Below are 23,580 nucleotides of genomic sequence, written 5' to 3' on the forward strand. Positions count from 1 at the left end.
ACACGCGGGCGCTTCGCCGCCGCGCCGCGTAAACACGCCGACGCCGCGTTTACGTTTGACAACAACGGCGGCCCCCCTTCTGGAGTCGGACGCCTTCGCCGTCCGGGTTGCGAGCGAAAGACTAATGGCCTTTACGTCACGGCCGCGGGTTCACTCAAAGTTTTCCGAAATCCAGGGAAGGTGAGTCACCGTCAAGAATCGACACGCAGGGAAGACCTTGCGGCTAAAAGCGCGCCCGGGTTGGGAGAAGGGCTGCGGCTAATGGTTATTGTTACGATCGATTAATCCACCGGTTTATTGATCAATAAAGTGCCAGATAAGGGATGATGAATGTGGACTGGCGTTTTACCCAGAAGCCCAAATTTAAAATGTTAATAATATTGGAATTATCGCCGCAGGAATGTAAAAGAGCCGTCGAGTATTCGGACGTGACGAGCCGTGGTTTTTGGTTTTCTTGATTAATCAATGGAAGTGATTGATAGCTGAAGCCGGGGCGGGTGATTTTATTAAATCTTTGTTGTTCCTTAATAACTCAGCGACGTTACTCATTGAAGCGCCGCTCATATTTAGCCCAGTCAGACGTATTTCCTGAAATTTGTTTCACATAACTTCCAGCTCATGAAATATCTTCATTCTTTCCTGCAATTTCCTCGATGCCTGAGTTAATTTCTAGCTAATATTGAGCTAATATTTTTTTTGTTAAAGTCAAGGTGTATTTCTCAATGACCTGCTGAGTAGTAGAAGTACTTTGAGGCGTTGCTACAGATTTCATTGTAATCATGTGCTCTGCACGTTCATTCGATTTAAATTTCAACATGAGAAATAACGCCCGGGTCAATTATCGATCATCCTTAGAAGGATCTCGTTGTTAAAGTTAATAAATATTCTGAAGCAGAAATGCTTAACTGATCGGTCGATCGACCCCAACTGTAAAAACATCCTTGTGAATGAATCATTTAAAGAAATCCCAAATTTTACAGACACAACAAGAAGAGCGTTTTCATGTAATTATCTAAAAAAATGTTCACGTCTGTGTGTGTGTGTGTTGTCTTACCGTGATGCGCTTCATGTCCAGCTGTCTGAGGTGAAGCACACAGCGCAGGACGGCCTGCTTGTACCATGTCTCCAGGGCTACGGGATTCCCATCCAGGGTGAGCTCGGACAGGGAGCGCCACTCGTCCAGGCAGCCTAGCTGGTCCAAACTGGAGACACCAGGCAGAAGACAACACAGCTCCACCATGTGTGTGTGTGTGTGTGTGTGTGTGTGGGGAGGGCGGTGACATCATCACATCATCATATATCCGAACATCAAGGGGCGATGATCTGTGTTTTTGCGCTGAATGATGACAAGGGTTATTATTCTCAATTTGCGGATTTTATGTCAATTTATGAATCAATATAAGATGCCGCGTGAAATGGAAAAGCAGTCGGAGCTTTAATTCGAGGTTGCTTCATTTTGAGTTGATTTTATTTTTTGCCAGTTTCCTCCTGGGAAGAATCTTGGGCAACAATGACGAGGCAAAACTTTATCTTGTATGAAAAAGAAAAAAAAACATCTTCTTGAAAAGGTGCTTTCTTGCTATTTTCCAGGCATTGTTGAATTTCAGATGCATTTTTGCTCTTTTTCCGGAATTTTCTCAACGTCTTTTTAGCAAACGTGGAACAATTATTCCAGTAATACTGAGCTTGACTTGAGGTTTAAAAGTTTACATCCATTTTTAGAGCAATCTAGAAGTCATTTCACTGTTTGCAGGTGGCACGTAATCCAACAGCGGCTGAGGCTCCGAGTTAAAGCCCTCGCCGTTGGGACCGATAAGCAAAGCTCGGGCCGAGCCAAGCTGGAAGGAGCGGCCCGGCGGACCAGAAGGAGCACAGTCACGCTCAGCCGGACGCTGCGTTTTATTGGCCGTCCATCATTGGCCTGGAAAGAACGCTAATAGAGGGCGCTTTAGCGTCCTCGCCGGGGGAAGTTCACCGGGACCATCATCTCTAATAAACCAGAAGAAAACATATCGGGGGGGTAAAAACAAGGCGGGGGCGGGAAAATAATTAGAAATAATCCCTGTCATTTCACAATTGTTGGATAAACTATCCCCGTCCAGGCAATGATGACCGTAACTTCCTGACGTTGACGACTAGCTGAGCTGTTCAAGGGGAAGTCGGCTTATGAAAGCTGGCATAAGTTTAAAATAAATTAAAAAAATAGGTAAAAGTTCCTTTTTTTAAAAAGGAAATCATCAAAAACTTGGACAGACATTTAGATTAAGAAACTGGCAAGCAAAAAAAGCAAAGATTTATCAAAATAGGAGAAGAGGAAATTGGTAAGTGATCAAAAGAAAATGGAGGTGAGGTCTGTTCCTTCCAACTTTTCCCAGGAGCTTCTGAAAGCACCGTTCAGGAAAAAAATCTAATAAACCTGACTTGAGTGGAATAAAATCCCTCCTGTCCATGAACTCGTTGGCATATAAATCATCTGCCGTTCTCTTAAAGAAGCTCGTTCCTGTCCGCGTTCCAGGAGAGACGCTCCATCGGACATCACGTATGTTGCATGAGCGCTGCACAGGAGGGCCGGCGAGCGTCGTCTGGGGGACGGTTAGCCTGATGAAGTCTCTCCGCTCTTAATGAGGAAGCACGCCGGGCCGTGGGCGTGGTTATGAAACTGCAACTTCATCCACTCGCGCACGTTTCCGTGGCGATCAGCTCTGCGGCACCACGCTTCCTCGGGCCGGCGATGATTTTAAAGCGAGAGGGGCGTTTTCCGGGAGGGTGTTTCCCCAGCCTACCTAGCAACAGGGCTAGCCTGCTCACCGGACCCGAGGGCGCTGCTTCTCCGTTGGCCTCCTGCTTCCTCCGCCGGGATTCTGAATCCTCACATTCGGGTCGGATCGGTGGCGGTGAGAGGCGACCGCAAGCGGGTCGCCGGGCTTTAACCGTCCGACTTCACCACACCTACACTGTCTACTGGACTCGGACACTGCCAGGAAAAGCTGCAGCTACTGGGAAAACTGAGAATATGGAATAAAACATGCAGGTTGCAGCAGGATTATATATATGTATGCAATAGCATCTGACTGACTATTGTACCCTTTGAGATGGAGGATAATTCTTAAGGAACAATTATTTCTTATTTTAGTGATTTACACTAAAAACTACAAGTCTGAGAGGAAAATAATCTACCAGGCTGTTTGTTTTTTTTAATATCCAAAAATAGCATTAATAATCCCCTTCGAATAAGTGAAATTCCTGAAAATCGCCATCGAGGCATGAACTGAAGGATGAAGAGAAAATATTTGTAAAAAATTAATAACTAATAATGTGAGGGAAATACAAATAAAAACAAACTAAAAAAAAAAATTAAAAAAAAAAATCTGCAAATAACGAGCAGACAGTTGGCAGAAAAACTGCCAGAAAATCAGTGGGAGTGAAATGGAACTCCTCATCATCACGGCGGAAACACAGACGTTTATTTTAGTTTGTTTCTGCGTGTCTGGCCTGCGCTCCAGAGAAAACAGCAGGTATGCTGTTGTTTCTTGATATCCAGCTCAAGGCTACTCATTGTCCTTTTTTTTTTTCCTCTTCCTCCCTCCCATCAAGCATGTGATCTCCTTCCCGCCTCGCTTCTCCTTTACCTGAATAACTTTAAATGATAATCATCCCGGGCACTTGTTTTTTTTTGTGTTGTTGTTGTTGCACGTCGGAAAAAAAAAAAAAAAACAAACAAACGCGTGTTTGTGTGTGTTCTGCTTCTCAGCAGAAGCAGGCCCTCCAGGCGGACGGAGAGGAAAGGGGACGCGGCGTTTAGCGTCCGGCCACCATCCTCGCTCCCGTCCCTGCAGGGAGGAGGGAGTCAATCGCTACGAGCTCTTACCTGCTGATGTTATTGCAGCTGAGAAAGAGGCGCTGCAAGCGGGGCAGGCGGTCCACCTCGGTCTGGAGACGAACACAGGGACAAGGGAGAGATGGTGGGACGTGGCGGCGGAGATGAAGAAGGAGGAGGAGGAGGAGGAGGAGGGAAGGTGCTCAGGATGCATCGTCACTTGGGTCGGAGCTCCGTTGCCTCAGTCACCTTGCATCTCCGGGCTCCGGCACGCAGCATCCCCATCCATCCGCCCTGCGCATGCACACATGCAACACGCTGCCCGGCCTGCACACGGGGAGGGGAGGGGCCGGCGGAGAGCCAGCGAGCGAGGGAGCGTGAGGAGGAAAAATGGGGGGGGGGGGAGGGGAAGAGGAGGAAGAGGAGGAAGAGGAGGAGGGGGAGCGTGGGCTGCGCTAATGCAGAGATCCCCTACTGCAGCAGGCTAAAGCCAGACGCTAACCCGCACACACACACACACACACACACACACACAGCCTCTCGTCAACGCGCCGCCTCGCGTTACATCCACGCCCGGGATGGTTTCAAAAGACGACTCGGTGTCGCCACGGCAACGGAGCCCACAGCTAATTTAATGGCGGCGCGGCGACGAGCTGCAGCTGGCGGGTTGATGAGGACGGACAGGGAACGAGGCAATGTCACAACCATGACTTCAGCTAATCAGGGGATACTGTGTGTGTTTGTGTGTGTGTGTGTGTGTGGGGGGGGGGGGGGTCAACGGGTGTGTGTGTGTGTGTGGGGTGGCGTATGCTGCAAGCATAAAGGGGGGGTGGACACTCCCAGCAGCAGACAGAACTGAGCTGCGTCAGCATCCGCCCTTCCCCTCGCCTCCATCCAAAAATGATCCTAGCATTTAGGCTAAGCTAGCTATGCTGCTAACACACACAGCTCCATCAGGAGGTACATGTTGTGATTTGTTTTTCCTCCCTTTTTATTAGAAAGAAGTGTTTGTGAAGTATCAGGGTTTGAAGGTCTATGTGTGTGTGTGTGTGTGTGTGTGTGTGTGTGTGTGTGTGTGTGTGAGTGAGCATCCCGGCGTGTCCGACCTCTGACATGTAACTCGAGCACAGATGGTCAGATTGGCTGCTTTCCAACCCCACTGTCAACAAACACTGCTGTCCTTCTTCGTCAAATAAACTTAAGACTTCTAGATTATAATCCTAATTCATCCACACCATCTGCTGTGGGATCCATGATCTGATGTGAAGTCATGTCACTTTTCTGTCACCAACCTGCCTCTACAAGTCCACGTCTCCACCAGGGTCCTCCATCACCCTCTGTCTTCACTGGGGAACCTTCTCTATCACACTCTGCTTCCACAAGGATCCTCTTCTATCACCTTCTCTCCTCCAGGGTGCACCTCCACATCCTCTGCCTCCACCAGGCTCCTTCCCCTTCACCCTTCATCTCCACCAGGATGATCTATCGCCCTTTGCCTCCACCAGGGTCCTCCTTTATCACCTTGTCTCCACCATGGACCTCCTCTATCATCTTGTCTCCACCATGGACCTCCTCTATCATCTTGTCTCCACCATGGTCCTTCTCTATCATCTTGTCTCCACCATGGTCCTTCTCTATCACCTTGTCTCCACCATGGTCCTTCTCTATCATCTTGTCTCCACCATGGTCCTTCTCTATCACCTTGTCTCCACCATGGTCCTTCTCTATCATCTTGTCTCCACCATGGTCCTTCTCTATCACCTTGTCTCCACCATGGTCCTTCTCTATCATCTTGTCTCCACCATGGTCCTTCTCTATCACCTTGTCTCCACCATGGTCCTCCTCTATCACCTTGTCTCCACCATGGTCCTTCTCTATCATCTTGTCTCCACCATGGTCCTTCTCTATCATCTTGTCTCCACCATGGTCCTTCTCTATCATCTTGTCTCCACCATGGTCCTCCTCCATCACCTTCTGTCCCCAGCAGTTTCTGTCTCACTGAACTCCACCCGTACGTCCTCTGTCCAAACTGACCCTCAACCGTAACCTTTCTCCTCTCCATTCCAAATCCACATCTCCACCGTGTCCACCAGCTGCTCCCTCAAACCCATCACCTCCCATCATCTCCGTCTGCTTTGGGTTCCTGCCTGTAGACCAGCAGTCTGGCTCTAAAAATAGCTCAGAGGCTTCAGACGGGACGTCGCTGTCGCTGAGCAGATGTGCAGCACAATGATCGCTGATCAGACGTGCACCTGTGTGTGTGTGTGTGTGTGTGTGTGTGTGTGTGTGTGTGTGTGTGTGTGTGACGGCTCTGACAGCTCCATTTGCCGTCGTCTTTGTTCCAGCAAACAAAAAGTGCTGTTGCGTAAAAAAAAAGGAAAAAAAGAGCACTGAGGTTGGTCGCAAACACTGGTGCTTCCAGGCTCCACGGAGAAGATGTTGTCTTCTGCAGATGCTTCGTCCAAGACATGGACGTGAAACTGGACAAGAGCTTTGTTTTGAAGACACGAACCCACAGAAGAGATTGTTCTCATAGTTCCTGCTAATTTGCAGAAGACCTTTTCCTTGCTTCTTCTTGTTTACAGGTTCCTCCAGAGGTTCCTCCTCCATCTCACCCTCTTCTCTGAATCTTCTTCTCTCACACCAAGTGAGTTCATGTCCTGTTCCAGTTTCCAACCCCAGCATCCTTCTACCAATATTTTTTCATTCTCCAAACATGACGGGACCATCTCAGTCCGGCTTCTCTGCTTTCTGACTTTGCTTGAACCTGTTTCTTCTCCGCTGCCCTGGACTGTTGACCTCAGGTGCCTCCATCTCCTCAGCTTGGGTTCCTCAGTCTTGCTGCTGCTAACCTTCGTTCCTCTCTAGCTCACTTCCACCTCTCTAGATCCTCCTCTGCCTGTTCCTGCTCTCATCTGCAGACACCATGGTCCATGGAGATTCACTTCAGATGGTTTTCTGCTCATTAGCGTGAAATGTTTTCATGATTTCGGAATAGATTTTTTCTTCTACTCAAAACCAAAGCTTGACAAATAAGTCCCCCAATCCCTCACAAGAAGAAGATCTCCTCAGCGTTCTCTTCCTACTGCGAATCTGCACGCAATTTCTTGTGCTTTTTTATTCCTCCAGCTGAATCCTGAAGATACGTCATGAGAAATCTTTAAGACTTTCTCCATCTGAGAGAAGCACATTGGACCTGAGACCTTGTAAGCTGCTCAGCTGCTGTCAGGTTGAAGCCAGAAAGACACCAGCTTGTTCAGTAAGAAGAGAATCTGTGTCTTTATATTCAAGTGACGGGAAAACCGGAGGAGGAACCCCGGATTATTTCACGCTGGCATTTTCTTGGCAATTTACCGCAGCTTTTTTTTTTTTTTTTTTTTTTGTAAATCTCCAAAGTCAATAAACGAGCAGATGCATGTGATGTCAGGAGAAGAGCTAGATAAGATTGTAAAGGCCCGATAAACCACCACACACACACACATGTGTTTGGAGGCTGGTGGGCCGTCTGGAGGATCTCCCCGCTAATCCAGCCAGCCGGCCCTTTCTCCGTTCCGCTCCGTCCGTTTTATCGCCGATCGGCCAAACAAACCGCAGATTCGGCCGCCAAAAACGCGAAACGCATCGCTTGCTTTCTGCCACATGATCCCTGGAACGGAGCGGAGCCCCATTGTCCTCTCACTTATTGTGTTAACCGGGGAAAAAAAGACAAAAAAGACAAAAAAGGGAGGGGGGAAAAAAAAAAAAAAAGCTGAATAGAAACTAGCGGTTAAAAACACTAGCTTTTTTCCGTCCCTGAATGTCAGTCACTTATTTTAACCCTTTAGGGGTCCACTGGGCAGAACCACTAGGGGGGATCTTCATTCCTGTTTTGATTTAATAAATGCAACCAATCTGGGTTTAATCTTCGCCTCCGAGCCAAAGAAAAGGGAAAACCCTGGACACCTGGATGCGCCGCTTATTTACTTTGCGACTAATGACAGGCTGAGGAATTCTGCCGCAAAGATGGATTCCCCCCCCCACCCCCACACCACCCCCCTCCTCGTGTGAATCAAATAAAACATGACATCCGATAATTAGGACTGGAAGCGGCCCTCGATCGCGACCGGCGGGCGCAGGAGCCGCTGAGTGACGGCTAAGTGTTTCATACGACACAATGTTGGATTCCGCTCGAATTTTCTACCCCAAAAAGCAGGAAAGGGCTTAGGGGATTTGCATACAAATGAAGGGGCCTGCTCTGGCACGCACTGTTCTGTTTATCAGATTAAAACTATAGAAACCGAGGGAAGTGAGTTTCCGTGTTTAGAATATCTCGTTCCTCTTTAACCGAGCCCAGAAAGCCAGCGAGGAGGCTGTGCGTAACGAACCCCGTCGCCCCTGGAAACGCCGACACATTTCTCTGCAGGCCGTCCGAGAGATAGCGTCGATGTCATACGTGTGTTTGTTATTACGCGGTGGCAAAAGAAAAAGAAAAACAACGGCCAGCCCGTGAAAGAAAGGAGCCGAAACCAGGCGAAGGATTGGCTCCAAAATAATGACACGGGGATGAAAGACGAAGCTGGTGGATTAACAGAGAAGTATTTGCGCTGTGTATTATCATTGGCAGCCGCTGTAAATTTCATCGGTTGCAGGTGATGTGACACACCTGGGCTCCGGTTACTTGTATGACCCCGTGTTGACATTCGCTTTGCGTCCCCGTGACACGTATTACAGGATTAACGCTAGATTTTGCAAGGTTCTCCGCGTCCCTACGCACAAATCAAGACTACACTCGAGCGTACAGACGCAGGAAAAATGTAAAAAGAGAATCACCACAAAGGAGACGCGGTTGTGTCGCAGGTTGAGCTCGGTCAAGGAGTCCAGGCCCTGGAGGTTCTCCGCGCTGGAGATGCAGTTCCCTGCCAGGTTCAACACTTGCAGCTCCTTCAGATGGGAGATGTTCTCTATCTTGCAGATCTGGATGGAAGAGCGGTAAAAAAGAATTCCAGGTTGGGTAAGAGTGCAGATTAGATAAACATGGAGGCGCAGAGGGAGGAAAAGCTGGAGGAGAAACATACGTTCACCACCATTCAATACCTTCAGCGTATTTAAAGATCACGGTCCAGGTCACCTTCTGGGATTCCTCAAGCCGCTGTATATATACATTTATATATATAAGGGTACAGAAAGCTGTAAAAGCCATGAACACTTCACATTGTGAGATCTTATCTCCGTTCTGCAGCACACTGAAACATCCTCATTGCTCTTAATGCTTTAAAATTTCAGGAGCTGACGTGTAGAAAGTAAAAACTAGAAACATCAGGTTCCTGCACTCGCACAGTTTGTAACATCTCCAGGAGGAAAAGGCGACGGCGTTTGGTGCGTTTTGAAAAGATCCTAATGCTTTTCGAGTCCTGCGTGCAACACTTTACTCTGTCAGAGTGCAAAATGAAAATAACATTGCAAAACATAATAAAATGTAATAGATACTTTGTTCTGCAGAGAGAATGATTCACCTAGCAATTTTTTCAGGTTTACGAAGTCAACTATTTTCATGATACACCTTCCCGAGGAGAGGAAGCAAATATTGTTTCAGAAAAAGCTCTTTTCCATCGACTGGAACCTCAGCATGGTATGAACGTGTCGGCGAGGACTTCTGGTTATGTTTCGAGTATCCATGGCAACAAATATGGTCTGGCGTCTCTCTATAGAAGTGGCGCTGTGATTGACAGGTGACCCGTCCAGGCTGAACCCCGACTCTGAGCGGGATAAACTGTTTTGATAATGCATGAAGAACTGGGGGTTTGATTCAGAAGAATCGGATAAAACGAGCTGACTTTCCGGCAGCTTCACTCAAAACCGCTGCTGGATTTTAGCGGTTTATCTTTTATATTTCAGTGGTCTCAGAGGGTAAAAGGTTATGTTAAATACCCCTAAAGGTACGCTCCGGTGGTTAATATCTTCAATGTCGACATGGAGCCGGTTACACGGACGCACGCGCGCCTTCTGTTTGACCTCTGGAATTAACAACACACAAGTAGCGGTTGGAAGGGGGCGAGTCGGCGGTGAAACTTTACGCCTCCCCTTCCCTCCCTCGCTCTCTATGGGAGAGAATACGAGGGGCCCCTGACGGAGTGACACTTTAAATATGTCAAGAGAATTCCCGGCGGCCGTTCCTCTCCCCCGCCCCCACCCGCCCCAAGAAGAATGACGAGTTTTTCAAAAGCCGCGCTCACTGTACATGTGAGAGAAATTTAATGGGGCTCCAGGGAGCGAGGTTGACGGGGTCGGGGATTGTGTAGAAATACAAAACCCCCTCCGCAGGTTCAGGCGGTGAATAGGTCAGAGCTGAGGCCAGATGAAGAGGAAGAGACAGCGCCGGTCGAAAAATTAGTTACACCTCAGAGTCAGAATACAGAAGCCCTGAAAGGCGAGAGGCGGCCTTGTTTATTTTTTGGGGGTTTGTTGTTGTAATACCAAACTCCGCCACAAGGGGGCGTAAGGCGTCAGCCTTAATGTGACCATATTTCCTGAACTTATTTTTCAATTTTGGGTGATTTTTGTGCATGCGTATGTGTGTGTCTGTGTGTGTGTTTTAATCTATTATCAGCACCTGTCATAATTTCCACACCAGTAATGATTTATTTCGTTATATTAAAGGCCAAAAGGCATGAAGATTCTTGTTCTTTCCAGCCGAGTCTTCACCAAGCCCTCCTTGGGTGAAAACACCTGAGAGCGAGGCGATAAATCTTTAACGGCAAATGTTCCTCAAGTGGCAAATACATTTTGATCAGTGATTTATTCATGCAGTTCTACTAATTTCAGACACAGAAGTGGGGCGGGGGGGGGGGGGGGGGGCGGCATTATGAAAACCTCCAAAGTCACGGGAGCCGTTTTGATGGTCTACGTAGAACGTCGATGGAGTTAGCGAATCAAATCCACCTATAGAATTCCACACAACGGCCCCATCGGACACGGTGAGGTCATCCCGCGGCGTTCAAAGACCTTGACAAGAGACATATTGCGGTCTCCCCGCTGTGCTGAATACACTCACTCAGCACACACTCGTTGCACTCCCACGCCAGGCGGCCCGGAGGCCGCCGGCACGGCTTCGTGACGGGGAGGCTCCGGTATCAATCAGGAAGCGCATCAATCCAGAGCGCTCAATGGGAAGCAGCTGCTCAAGGTGAGTTAGGAAAAAAATAAATAAAAGGAAAATGACTAATCCCCCCCTCATCTCGGGCTCAGACGGGCATCTGAGAGGAATGACGCCGGCGTCTAGATACCTGATGACTGTCAACAAACACACAAGGGGTCTCCGCGCACGCCGGGAGATATTCGGGGTTTCGTGTTACACGGGGTAAATTAACGGCCCTCGTGGAAAGAAAAAAACAACCCGCGACGCCTCAGCGCCATTTCGCCTCGCCGCAACCGGGGTGAAACTCAAGCAGGGCGCGAGAGCGAGCGCAGGGGTTTAAAGAATCCGGGGTGCTTATGTAACACGAGGAGGAAAAAGCATTCAGAATTTGAATGTTTTAAAATGCATCGCGGGCAGGACAGAGGCCTGTTTTTGTCTGGAGAGATAAGAACTCCGAAGACGGCGTAAATAATACTGTTATCACATCTTTAAACTATTACAAGTGACGGTTTTGTGAAAGGGAAGACGACGCAGCGGGGACTGAAATCGCACGGCAGAAAATGAAAGATTCCTGCCAGCACTTTTCCACTCTGCCCCGGTGATTTATTGATGAGAAGGACTGACGTCTCAGCTCAGAAGGAGATACTCGAGACCTCCGAAATGACGCCGCCGGAAAAGATTTGCTCGGCAATAACCTGACGGAATAGAAAAGTAATGCCCCGAAACATAATGAAGAAATTAACTAGAAAAATATGGACGTACATGAAAGGCTCGGTAGAAAATTACCCGAATGTAGAAATTTAAAGGGGGAAAATGATCCGCTAAACAGCAAGAAATTAGCCGTTTTTATTGAGAGTCACGTCTCCTAATGATCGGACGTCATTGCGATGGACGATCCGTGCAGAAGGGAGTGGAGGTGCTACGCCTCCGGACCGGGAGGAGACGGTGAGCCTCACCAGCTCCCCCTCTGCTGGGGGGGGGAAGGCATGGCGGTCCACTGAGGTCAACGGCGGGCCGCGTTTACACTCCTGGAGGGAAAAGTTTCCAGCAAAAGTGGAAACAGGAGCCGCGGTAAGAGAAACAAAAAGCCAGCGGGGGAGGGAGCGATGCGAGCCCCCCTGCTGGAGGAAGGGAGGACTGGAGGTGATTTAGCACGGCTGGTTAAAAACAAACACACGGGGGAGAAAAGAGGGCAAGAAGCACCTGGAGTTTTCTGGCTACCGCTGCCTGACTAATGACATAACGAGGCTGAAGATTGACTTCCCTCCGGGGAGGCACGCTCGGATGATCCTGGAAACACAGAGCAGGTTCCACGCTGAGCGGCTGAATGTAAATATAACCGATATGTTCCAAGTGTTTGTTTGTTTTTTTTTTGTTTTTTTTACAGCTTGCGTATTAACCACATGTAAATCCTCAGTAAATTCACTGGATTTGAAAAAAAAAAAAGATAAAAAAACCAGTCATTGTCTCAAAATTAGCAAAATTAATGTTTCCTAGAACATGTTCAAACATGTCAGATATTTGAATACGAACTATAAGAAATAGCTGGAAAAAAAAATAAAATAAATTAATTAAATAGATAGATAGATAGATAGATAGATAGATAGATACATAGATAGATAGATAGATAGATAGATAGATAGATAGATAGATAGATAGATAGATATACATATATATATATATATATACACCTATATATGCATACATACATATACATAGAGGTGTATATGTACATATAACCATATATACATGTATATATATGGTTATATGCATGCATATATATATTTATGTAAATACATGTATATATACACATGTATATATGTATATATGTATGTGTGTATATATATATGTATATATATATACATCTATACACACATATTTACATAATATATGTGTGTATATATACACATACATGTATGTTTGAGTATATACACATATATGGGTCAGATGAGCGAAGATCCTCCTTGATCCTCTCAGGTATGAGTTTCCACTCCCAACCCGACGTCCAAGGACCAACACCGTTCTAGATCAGCAGCAGAAAGGAGAACCCTGCTTCTTCACCAAGAAGAACGTCTGCGAGACGCTGCAGCTCCGACGAGCTACGGCAGCACCGACTCGAGGGATCTGAGCGCCGCCGTCTCCAGCAGCAGAAGCCGGAACGGCATCTGCTGAATAACACGACCTGCGGCCCGCTGTTAGATCTACCGACATCAGAGAGCGTCTCCCAGCAGAGCGACGTGGGCGGAGTGCTGGCGGAGTGCTGGCACAACACCGGCTCGACCCGGAGAAACCTTTCCGTCCACCTCGTGATTCCTCGACCTTTGGTCGTGGGCGAGCCCGGCGCCCTTCTGGAGGCCGAATGAACAGCTTGAAAAGGGACCAATTCAGAGCTAAATGAGGCGCGCGATGCGGCTCCTCCTGAGGCCGGAGGCGCATCGACGGCCGCGGCTGCTGAATAATTAATGCCCGGGTCACCAAGGAAATGGATTTGAGGGCTGAAGAGCCCAGGAAAAAAGGGAGGAAAAAAAGGCGAATGGTGACAAGTGGGCCATTTGGCCATAATGACTGAGTGCCTGGAAGCGGCTCAGTTTTCACAGCCCACTGGGCCCAGATAGAGGGTTTCCACGGATCCTCATGCCTGGCCTCCCGCTGTCACGTCCGCTTGATTCCAGCATTGGGACGCCGCGTCTGACAGGGTGGCCGAGCGTTGCCAGCGGGGTGACGAAGAGTCGGGTCTCATTCTTCGCTCTCGCCGACCTCCCACTCATCTCTACGCATCATTTTCACGGTACAGCGGCACCAGGGTGTGCCGTTCAGCTCTGTTTGCTAATTCGGAGTTTTTTTTTGTTTTCTTTTTGCTGATTGTAAACCATTTTCTTACAGGCAAATGTTTTTTAAGGGAAATGTTATTATAAATAACCACAGCATTTGTCAGGATCTGAAAACAATTAGTGAAGCGAGGCAGAAAAATCTCTCCGATCCATTCAACAACGTCATTAAAAATAGGCCAAAATTAACATTTTGCACACCATGTCCACCAAATTAAATATCTTAAAACAGATACAGAACTGAAGTCTCCTAAAAATTAACAATTAATTTAAAAAAAAAAAAAGATTCAGAAGATTCATCATGTGATCTGGTAAACATTTTCACCCTCCGTTTTGGTTCAACGTGGTGAATATTGTGGATATCCTGCAACAGTCGGTACCTGGTTGTGATGCAAATCCAGGAGATTCAGGTGGGACAGGTTTTCCAGGCAGGATATTTTATGGATTCTATGTAAGGGGGAAAAATGAAAAAAAAAAAAAAGAGTAAAATTAATTACATTAAAATAAAAGAATTCGATGTTGTGTAAAATAAGTGATGCTGTAACTGCGGTGTTGCCATGGTGTAACTTCCACCCTCATATGATGACGCATCGCTTGGTAAAGATGATATATAAAGTGACATGAGATGTTTGCTGTTTTTGTTTATTTTTGGATCGTTTTTCACGTCGTCGGGTCTTTTCTTGCTTTTTATTTTGAAGGCGTTTTTTTAATTTTCCGCAGGCGATTTCTTTCTGCTTATTTTAACAGCAATTACTTGCTAATTTGAACTAATTATCTCCTGACTCCTGGGAGATAACTCCTCATTATTTACACAGCTCATCCTGCAGCCTGGCTGGAGCCTATCCCAGCTGTCAGCGGGTGACAGGCGGGGTTCACCCTGGTTCCATCACAGGGACACATATTCAGATATACAGATCAACAATCATTCACTCTGGAATTCACACATGGAGACAATTTAGGCTCTCCAGTGAAGCTCCTGCATGTTTTTTGGACTGTATGAGGAACCCCATGCAGACTCCGCATAGAAAGGCCTCCTTTTTGCTGTGAGGGGCGCAAACCACTGCATCACCAGGTTGTGGTATTTACTTATAGTGGAGATATTGAAGTGATAAATCTGATCTTATATGAAAGCACGAGAGAATATTCACCCTAAAAATCGAAATTCTCTGCAGGTCCTGTTGTTCTACCACAAAGGGGATCCGCCGATGACCTGTCTGACGAGTGAAGAGTCGGACGCCTGTATTTGTTTGTTTGTTTCGCTGCAGAAAACACACCTGTTCTTCCCCAGAACCAGGACCCGCAGCGAGCGCAGGTCTTCGATGCCCGTCATCTCCGAGATGCGGTTGCCGTACAGGTTTAACACGACGAGCCGCCGCAGGTGGGACAGACGGCAGATCCTGGCGATCAGGTTGCGCTCCAGGCCGAGGAGCTGGAGTTCGTCCGTGAAGCCGAGCTGGGGACACTCCTCCAGGCCACGCCTCGGGCATTCGGCAAATTGAGGAAAATCGAAAAGGCGGTTTTCAAACAAATAGGTGACTTTATCTCCCGTGGGGAATCTGGGTTTCATAAGGAACTCTGTTGCCACCCAGTGGTGACAGAAAGCACTCGCATTCTTGTTTACTCTCATTGATTTTAGCTGAATATTATGCAAACATGAAGATCGATGTGTTTCTACCACATTTCTTGACTGCTTTTCCAAAAAACAGAAAATTCTGCTTCACAGATACAGAGAAGGCTCCGTGCTATAAAAAATTCAAAAAGATTCAATTCAAAGTGTTGATTGTCATGTGTATAGTGTGAAAACGTGTTTCCATGTACAATGAAAGTCTTACTTTGCCTTAGATATGTATTGATGATAAATAATGGTAGTGATAAACATACTCTTATAATCTGTGAACATTGTCATAAATATAATATGATGATAAATAATTAACCGCTAGATACATTTTTTGAATAATAATATTTCCTACAGTAATTCTCAAATTAAGGCTGTGTGATATGGAAAAATCCACGTTATTCAAAAGGCTGGTTTTAATTAAGTATTAGAAAATAAATTGTGTTAAATCTCACTTTTATTTCAAAGCTCATGAGTATTAAGTTTAAAAAGATGACAGCTTATTATCAGTGTTGCTTTTTTTAAATACATATCAGCCCAGTAATAAGAATTTTCAAATATTGTTGTTCCCTGCCATTTTTTTGAAATGTCTTGCTTATTTTCAGGTAACATTTTGCATTTTTTGAAATATCACTGCATAGTGGAGTTCATCTGCCTGGGTAAAAATATGATTGTCGATCACATTATCGATGATCAAAAAAAGAGAATACGTTTGCAGTACTTTTTAGAGATGGCTTTTCTCAAATGCAGTTCATGTGGACACGGCGTGTATCAGTACAGTCTCAGTACCTGTCCAAGCGGATATGTTGAAATCTGGCGACAAAGCGTTCGGGCACTGACGGAGGGGAGGGGAGACCAGGGCGGCCATGAGCCCCACAGCCGCCTGACGTGCACAATAAGCAAAGTCCGTCGAAAGACAATCAATCCGAGCCGAGTGCAAATAAAGTGAGAGTGTGCAGAAGGGCGGGGGTGATGTTTACCTGCAGGCCTGTGGGGGTCGGATGCGTAACGACTGTGACGGCTTCCGGCGCTGGCACTCAGCCGCCTCCATCTGTCTACGCCCTCTTGGACAGCGAGTGAAACAGCAGGAAAGACCCTCGGAGCTTCACCCGCAGCAGCAGCAGGATCTGCAGAGTCAGAGGAGCAGTTTGTGGTCGCATCCACGCAACCTGTTCCCTCCGCACGACAACGTGCAGTCTAACAAAGAGCGACCTGATATTATCCATTATATTACCGGGGATTGCGAGCCAATGTGTGGCAGGTTTTGATCATCTGAATTCAATGTTGCCTGATTTTTAAGTCATTAAAGAGAAAATCTTTGTTTTCATTTGTTTTTCAGATCATTTCCTGCAAATACTACCTCATTATCCTCTGTAAATATATATGAGAATATTTTTGTGGGATTTTGAGCATTATTCCAGCTGTTTTCTGATTATCTGAAGGTTTGCAAATGCAATCTTTTTGCAATCTTCTTGCTGCACATATTACCTGGGTTACAACATTTAACCAGTCTATCTCACCCATGAAGGTTCATTTGTGTATATAGATATACACACACACACACACACACACATATGTTGAGGAAATTGCAATCAGTAGCACACAGGCAATTACTCATGTTGACAACACAGCAGCGTCTTTATTAGTTCATTCCAAGAACCAGCTGACAAACGCTCACGCTGCACGTCTCTTCACCTGAACGCTACCAGATGCCTAAAAGGGGCCGCGTCCTCGATACCTTCTATTGCCGATTCACCCTGCCTTATGCCGAATGTAGCTCCGAGCTAAATACTGTATTATCCATAACCAAGCTTTGGGAGTAAGCACACAACAATAACATTGAGGACAACATATTATGCATTACATCTGTAATGTGCATTGCGAGATATCAGTTGTGGTTTTAGAATCAATGGATAAGAACTGATTACGTGATCATTATGATGATGTGAAACCGCTGGCTGGTGAGTGAGTGGGTGAAACTGACCTGTGTTGGAGGGACGTGCTGAGTGGGACGGCCGTCCACACAAATCTCTCACAAAGTCACGACAGTCGGCCTGTAAAAAAACACACCGTCGGCTGTGAGAGTCGCATTTGTAGGTTTTGTACCGACACAAACACGGACGAGAGTGACGTATAAAAAAGATCCGGACAGCTTGTGTGATTAACACAAATTTTATATTCATGTATTCTGGGGTGTTTTGGTTGGAAGAGAAGCGGTAGGTGGCCACTCAAAGGCAAATCCATTTTTTTTTTACATTTTTGTGCACATTCAGTTGTTAATTTTCATGCTGGGATCCAATATTTGGGATCATTTCTGGGTATTTTTCAACTCAATGTGGAATTGTTTGATCATTTTACAGGCAGCTCTGCCTCCATCACTGTGTATGAATGCGTCACGGTGTAAAGTAGTGATGACGGTGCTACAGAAGTGGAAATCTGTTTGTCTTTATTTTTCATTCTTGTTTTTTGGTATCCTTTGAGTATTTTTTCACAAGTTCTGGCTCATATGTAAGTATTTAGCAGCTAACTTTCAAATAATTTACAAGTCATTTAAATAACAAGGGACTTTTTTTGGATACTTCGAAAGATTGATGATTGACACACATTATTTTCTCCATGAAATATTCAAGTGATCAAAAACGGTAGAAACATTTTATTACTAAAAACAAATTATTGACAATTGCTTCAACAAAGTGTGTTACGTTTTGGACAAGATTTCTAATAGAAGTTCAAGCTAAATTTAAGGACAGCAAATGTTTGACTATTTTAAATGGTGACTTTACAAATGTTTCTTTTAACTGAAATATATTATTTGAGTGGAAAAAAAAATTAAAAAATAAAATAATCTTATCCGAGCCTGGTGACCTCCACCAGAACCCCGAACCCTGCTTTGGGAACCCCGGCTCTTACGCACAGATCTGTGCCATCTGTCCGCACCGGGTGACTTGACAGCGGTCAGGTGTAACTTACAGCTGTTCACCTGCAAGTAACAAATATGTAAACAATTTATTAGTGATGTAAATAAACCATAACTATCGTAAAAATCACGCCGTCGACGTGAACCGTCTATTATGACGTGAACATTTAAGCTAGCGATGCTACAAACGCCACTGAATTTCTCCACGAAAAAACACAACAGTTACTGTCACAGTCACGGTCAGCATATTAAAACTTTGTGAAATTTATACGAAATATATTTTACCAGCGGGGTGAGAAAGGTCAGCCCGTCGTCTCCCCGGAGGGCGGTGAACCTCCGGGGGCGGCCGCTGGCCCCGGTTCGACCCGGCTCCATTCGGTGTTTGCTAAGTTCTTGCTAAGTTTGCTAGCATCAATTAAGCGTGACGTCGGACGGAAAAACGAAACAAATAATAATTGGAGTGAAAAGAAAAAACTATGGAGTCACCGACTAGTTCTTTTTTGTGTGTGTTGGTTTTCTGAAGTTCACATTTACCGCTCGCAGACCTAATTTAATCCGCGGCTAAAAACTCCAGCGGGCACTTCAAACTCCATCTAGGCAGGCACTGTTGCCATGGCAACGGCGGAGTTGCCTAGTTACCAGGACTTCCCGTGTCACCGGAAGTCGCTCCGTGGGGGAACTAGTTTGACTGAGGGGGACAAACAATAACAACTAGGTTGCATGTCATTCCTGTTCATTTCATCTTCATAAATTAATCCCACTTAAAACACAATCAGAATTATTGATAATGCCTGGTGTCAACTGTCTCTGGAGGGGGTTTAAAATTTAAAACTACCACCCCTGTCAAAACAACGCAAAACAACTAAATGCTAAAAATTAAATTGTGATCCGAACCAAAACACTGTGTTTCAGTGATTTTCCGCTTATAATATGGGGCACTTTTCTAATCATAACCCAGTTTGTTTTTTTTAAATCCCTACTTTAAACCCCGGGAGTAAAAATCAAACAAAACTTGAAACGTAGCCCCAAATATTCTTGTTGCAACACTGTGCCGCCGGTTTTCTCTTGTGTAGTTTTTAAAAACAGTATGCTACAAACCGCAGCGCAGAACCAGCTTAAAAACAAACAGCCGTCAAAGTAAACACAGAAATCTGTGTGAAACCCTCGGAAGTGCCTTTTCTTTTTTGTGGAAAAAAATAATGAGTCTGACACCCTGAGCCACATCTTGAGTAAAAAAAAGAAAATATAAAAGGCTGTCATTACGATGAGGCAAAGTGGGAAAGACTTTCTTTAGTCTGTGTGTTTCATCTTTAACTGTGGCTTAGACTCACTTTTGATCATCATTCTCAGTATTATTGCATCACATAAACTGAGGAGGTGCAGACGAGCTTTCTGCAGCCGAGCATCCTTCCTTCCAGGAAGGGTTAATGACATGAGTGACGACTAGACTCATGATAATTCACGAACTGGACGCGATAACATTCTGATGCAGACGATCACATATCAATTCCTCGCCTTGTCAAAGTTGCTCTTTATCTACTGACGCTATGACTTCGGTGACATTAATCTCACATAATCCCGTTTAATCTCACAACCAAGGAGCGCTAAATGTGATCAAGCAGACCGTGTAGTGAGTGTTCGCGGCCCCCTACCTCCCTTCTTTCCCTGCTTTCAGGCTGGCAGCGGCTGCTAATGCAGGTCCAGATTAATGAAAGGGACATCCCACACACTGCCTGTCACAATCTATTCACAAAGCGCGGGATGACACATACTATGGGAGGTGAACGTCAACAGTTTGTGTGACAGGCCATATTGAAAGGCGGCGGCGGCGTCAGCTGCCTATGGCGAGATACGTGCAGATTTGACCCGTATAGATAGAACGGCAGAAAAAGGGTGTTTTGGGGGTTTTTCACACATTTCACAGCTCATCTGTTCTTGCTACGATTTCATTATAGGCGCTCCTGCAGCTGCCTGTGCGTTTGAGGATCGTTATAAATTCACCAAGCACCAATCTTAAGTTTAAGGTTTGGCATTTGAGTGTGTACCGACAAAATAATGGCGGTACCTTTCTATGATCATGAATTATTTTAAAATTGAAATAAAATGGCAACAAATTTTAAATATTTAAATTGCAATTTTTTTCATTTTGCTCAATTCACAGGAAGCCAAGTTGGCCGCATAAAAATTAAATAAGACATTTGGCCCGCCAGCCAAAATATTTATCCACCCCTGGGTTAGACAACAGACAACCATTTACCTTCTCATTCGCACGTCTTGGACATTTAGGTTCTCCGATAAATCTTTGCCGTGTTTTTAGGCGGCAAGAAACCTGGTGGAAACCAGGCAGACACAGGGAGAACAGAAGTGAAAATAAAAATATCTTAATCAAATCTGGACATTAGGACGTATGAAGAAGTCTGGAGAGGCAGAGAAGTATGTTAGACCGGCGCAGGACATGTATGCTCACTGAGGCAGTGGAAGGGTTTGCTGTAGGGGTAACAGAGAAGTTCAAGGTGGAGGTGGGACTCCATCAGGGATCAGCTCTGAGCCCCTTCTTGTTTCCAGTCTTGATGGACAGGCTGACATATGAGGTTAGACAGGGATCTCCATGGACCATGATGTTTGCAGATGACATTGTGATCTGTAGTGAGAGCAGAGATCAGGTAGAGGAACATCTAGAGAGGAGGAAGTATGTTCTGGAAAGGAGAGGAATGAAAGTTAATCGCAGCAAGACAGAATACATGTGAGTGAATGAGAGGACCTCGGGAGGAACGGTGAGGCTACAGGGAGTGGAGATCAAGAAGCTGGTGGATTTCAGGTACTTGGGGTCAACAGTCCAGGGTTTAGGAGTGTGTGGAAAAGAGGTGAAGAGACGGTCCAAGCAGGTTGGAATGGTTGGAGAAAAGTGTCAGGGGTACGAAGGGATAGAAGAACATCAGCCAAAATGAAACAAAATGTAGAGGAGACAGTGGTGAGACCATCACATTACAGTCATTTGACAGACGCTTTTATCCAAAGCGACTACCCAGGACTTCATACATGCAAAGCATGTGCTCCACCACTGCGTTACATACAAGACCAGCGATGATGTATGGACTAGAAACTGTTCCAATGACCTAAAGACAGCAGGCAGAACTAGAGGTTGCAGAGATGAAGATGTTGAGGTTCTCTTTGGGAGTGACCAGGATGGAGAGGATCAGGAATGAGTCTATCAGAGGAACAGAGAATGTTCGATGTTCTGGAGAGAAGATCAGAGAAGCCAGACTGAGATGGTTGGGTCATGGACAGAGGAAGAAGAGTCAATATATTGGTAGACGGATGCTGGAATTGGAGCTGCCAGGCAGGAGGTCTGGAGGAAGACCAAAGAGAAGATTTATGGACGTAGTGAGAGAAGATATGAAGGTAGTTGGTGTGAGAGAGGAGGATCCAGAGAATAGGGTTAGATGGAGAAGGTGGATTCACTGTGGAGAGGAAAAGACCAAAGGAGGAGGAGGAGAAGAAGATTCACGGTGGCTATGTTGTAACTGACCGACCAACTGAGCTTTTAAAACCGTATCTATCCGGACAAAACTCTGCAGGAAGATAAAACTGGCGTCCAGAAGCTAAAAACCAGACCAACACCTGCTGGGCGCGGCTGAAGACACGCAGCACAGTTTCAGACGGATGGTCAAAAAACCCAGAAGAACAAGGATGGCTGTTTCATGACTGTGCATCTATCTTCCAACACTACACGTGTTACCTTAATTTACAGACTATTTTCACACGTTTTGAATTCTTCGGCTTAATTCTATTTTTGTTTTTGGGCTAAACATTAAACATTTAGCCTTCTGCCATCAGACCGACGAAATGAGCGTTAAATTCTGAGGCCGTTGGACTCCAGACGGCGAAGGAGACGACTTTAGCGGTTTTAGCGCGCAGGAGGAAGACCGAGATAGACATCAGATGGAGGAGGACAAAGCAGGGATAGAAAATGGATGGGCTTTTCCTTGAGCTATTTATTATTATTCATCTTTTTCATCAGCTGCATATGTTCATCGCTATCTGTTTACATTGTCGTGTTGTTCCACTCTGTTGTCCCTTGTTCTCTCTGCTGTCTATTTATTCCTGGATGTCTCGCTATCTTCTGTCTTCTCACTGTCCCTCTATTTATATTTATTTTTGAGAACTGTTATGTTGCTGGGACAAAGGAATTTCCCCATGGGGATCAATAAAGTTTATCTTATCGTAAAGAAAATGTTTGTGTGTAAATATCTGATGTTACGGCATGGACGCCTGCAGCTTCTACATGCACACATAGATTTATTTCCTTATCTTTAGCCGGTGAGGCTTATATTCAGGTGCGCCCAATAGTCCAGAAATGACGGTAGCTCTCGTTCTGAGTTCGACTCAAACTAACCAGAGCCTCATGTTCTCAGGAGGTAGCGTCCCTCAGTCGTCCTCCTTCGGAGGGTCAGCACATGTTGGATTTCTTTTCCAGATCTTCTCGTCGTGGCAACCGGACTTGAATTTCTTCACTTGAAGATGTTTCACCCTCAAATTGTCCACGGAGGTTCTCGGCCATCCGGGTCTTGGTGAATTCTAAACTCCCCACGGGTCATTGGACCTGAAGAAGCGTCCGGGATGATTTCAAGTGAAGACATTCAAGTCCAGTTGCCACGACGAGAAGATCTGGACAAGAATTCACCGTGAGAACCTCCACGGACACACGTTAGATGTTCTGGAGATAAAGTCGGACTGAGATGGTCTGGACATGGACAGAGAAGATCCGGCTAGAAGGATGCTGGGGGCTGGAGCTGCCAGGCAGAAGGTCTGGAGGAAGACCAGAAGGGATTCATGGATGTAGAAGAAGAGGACATGAAGTTAGCCGGTGTGAGAGAAGAAGAAGATTTGGCCTCTTGTCTCCACACATAGACGCTCTTCAGCGCCAACTAGTGGCAGGATGCTAACCGTCGTCATAGCGACCTTGAGTCGCCGCGGCAGATCCCGATACCGAAGAGGACTCTTAAGATTTAAAATGAGTTTATTAGTGGAACGCATGGAAATCAGCGACGGTAACCAATGGCAACAGCGGCGCCCGTTGGAGGACGTCGGCACGATGTGACCCCGGGTGACATTTCTGAAGCGAGCCGGCGCGACGGCGGAGCAACATCATTCACCTCGATAGCGATGCTACGCTCTTATAAAATCAATTAAACCCATTTTCTATCTTTTCACAAAAACTACTTCACATTGTTTGTTTTGTTTTCGCTTTGACGTGGGCGCCGCCCGTCCCGGGTAAGTGGGGATTAA

The 23,580-nt window shown here is 46.0% G+C and overlaps 1 protein-coding gene across 3 annotated transcripts in view; it reads right to left on the reverse strand.

Annotated features, from left to right (window-relative positions):
* lrrc49 (leucine rich repeat containing 49) overlaps positions 1-23,580 on the reverse strand; it is a 52,695-nt gene that overhangs the window by 27,667 nt on the left and 1,448 nt on the right. Inside the window, exons 1-10 of one of the 3 annotated variants that reach the window (XM_086175296.1) lie at positions 18,577-18,681; positions 18,289-18,354; positions 17,359-17,428; positions 16,355-16,501; positions 16,164-16,257; positions 15,034-15,237; positions 14,140-14,206; positions 8,627-8,770; positions 3,869-3,930; positions 1,055-1,202 (exon numbers count right to left, since the gene is read on the reverse strand). In XM_086175296.1, coding sequence (XP_086031422.1) covers positions 1,055-1,202; positions 3,869-3,930; positions 8,627-8,770; positions 14,140-14,206; positions 15,034-15,237; positions 16,164-16,257; positions 16,355-16,501; positions 17,359-17,428; positions 18,289-18,354; positions 18,577-18,666 — 1,092 coding nt within the window. In that variant the 5' untranslated portion in view covers positions 18,667-18,681. Of the gene's footprint in view, positions 1-1,054; positions 1,203-3,868; positions 3,931-8,626; positions 8,771-14,139; positions 14,207-15,033; positions 15,238-16,163; positions 16,258-16,354; positions 16,502-17,358; positions 17,429-18,288; positions 18,355-18,576; positions 18,682-23,580 lie in introns of those variants that run through there. The other 2 variants (XM_086175297.1, XM_086175298.1) reach the window with 2 other exon arrangements.

Source organism: Fistularia commersonii, chromosome 27 (genome assembly GCF_037954325.1).
Source record: "Fistularia commersonii isolate RoL2024-O1a breed Wild chromosome 27, RoL_Fcom_v1.0, whole genome shotgun sequence".
In the NCBI taxonomy this organism is placed as follows: domain Eukaryota; kingdom Metazoa; phylum Chordata; class Actinopteri; order Syngnathiformes; family Fistulariidae; genus Fistularia; species Fistularia commersonii.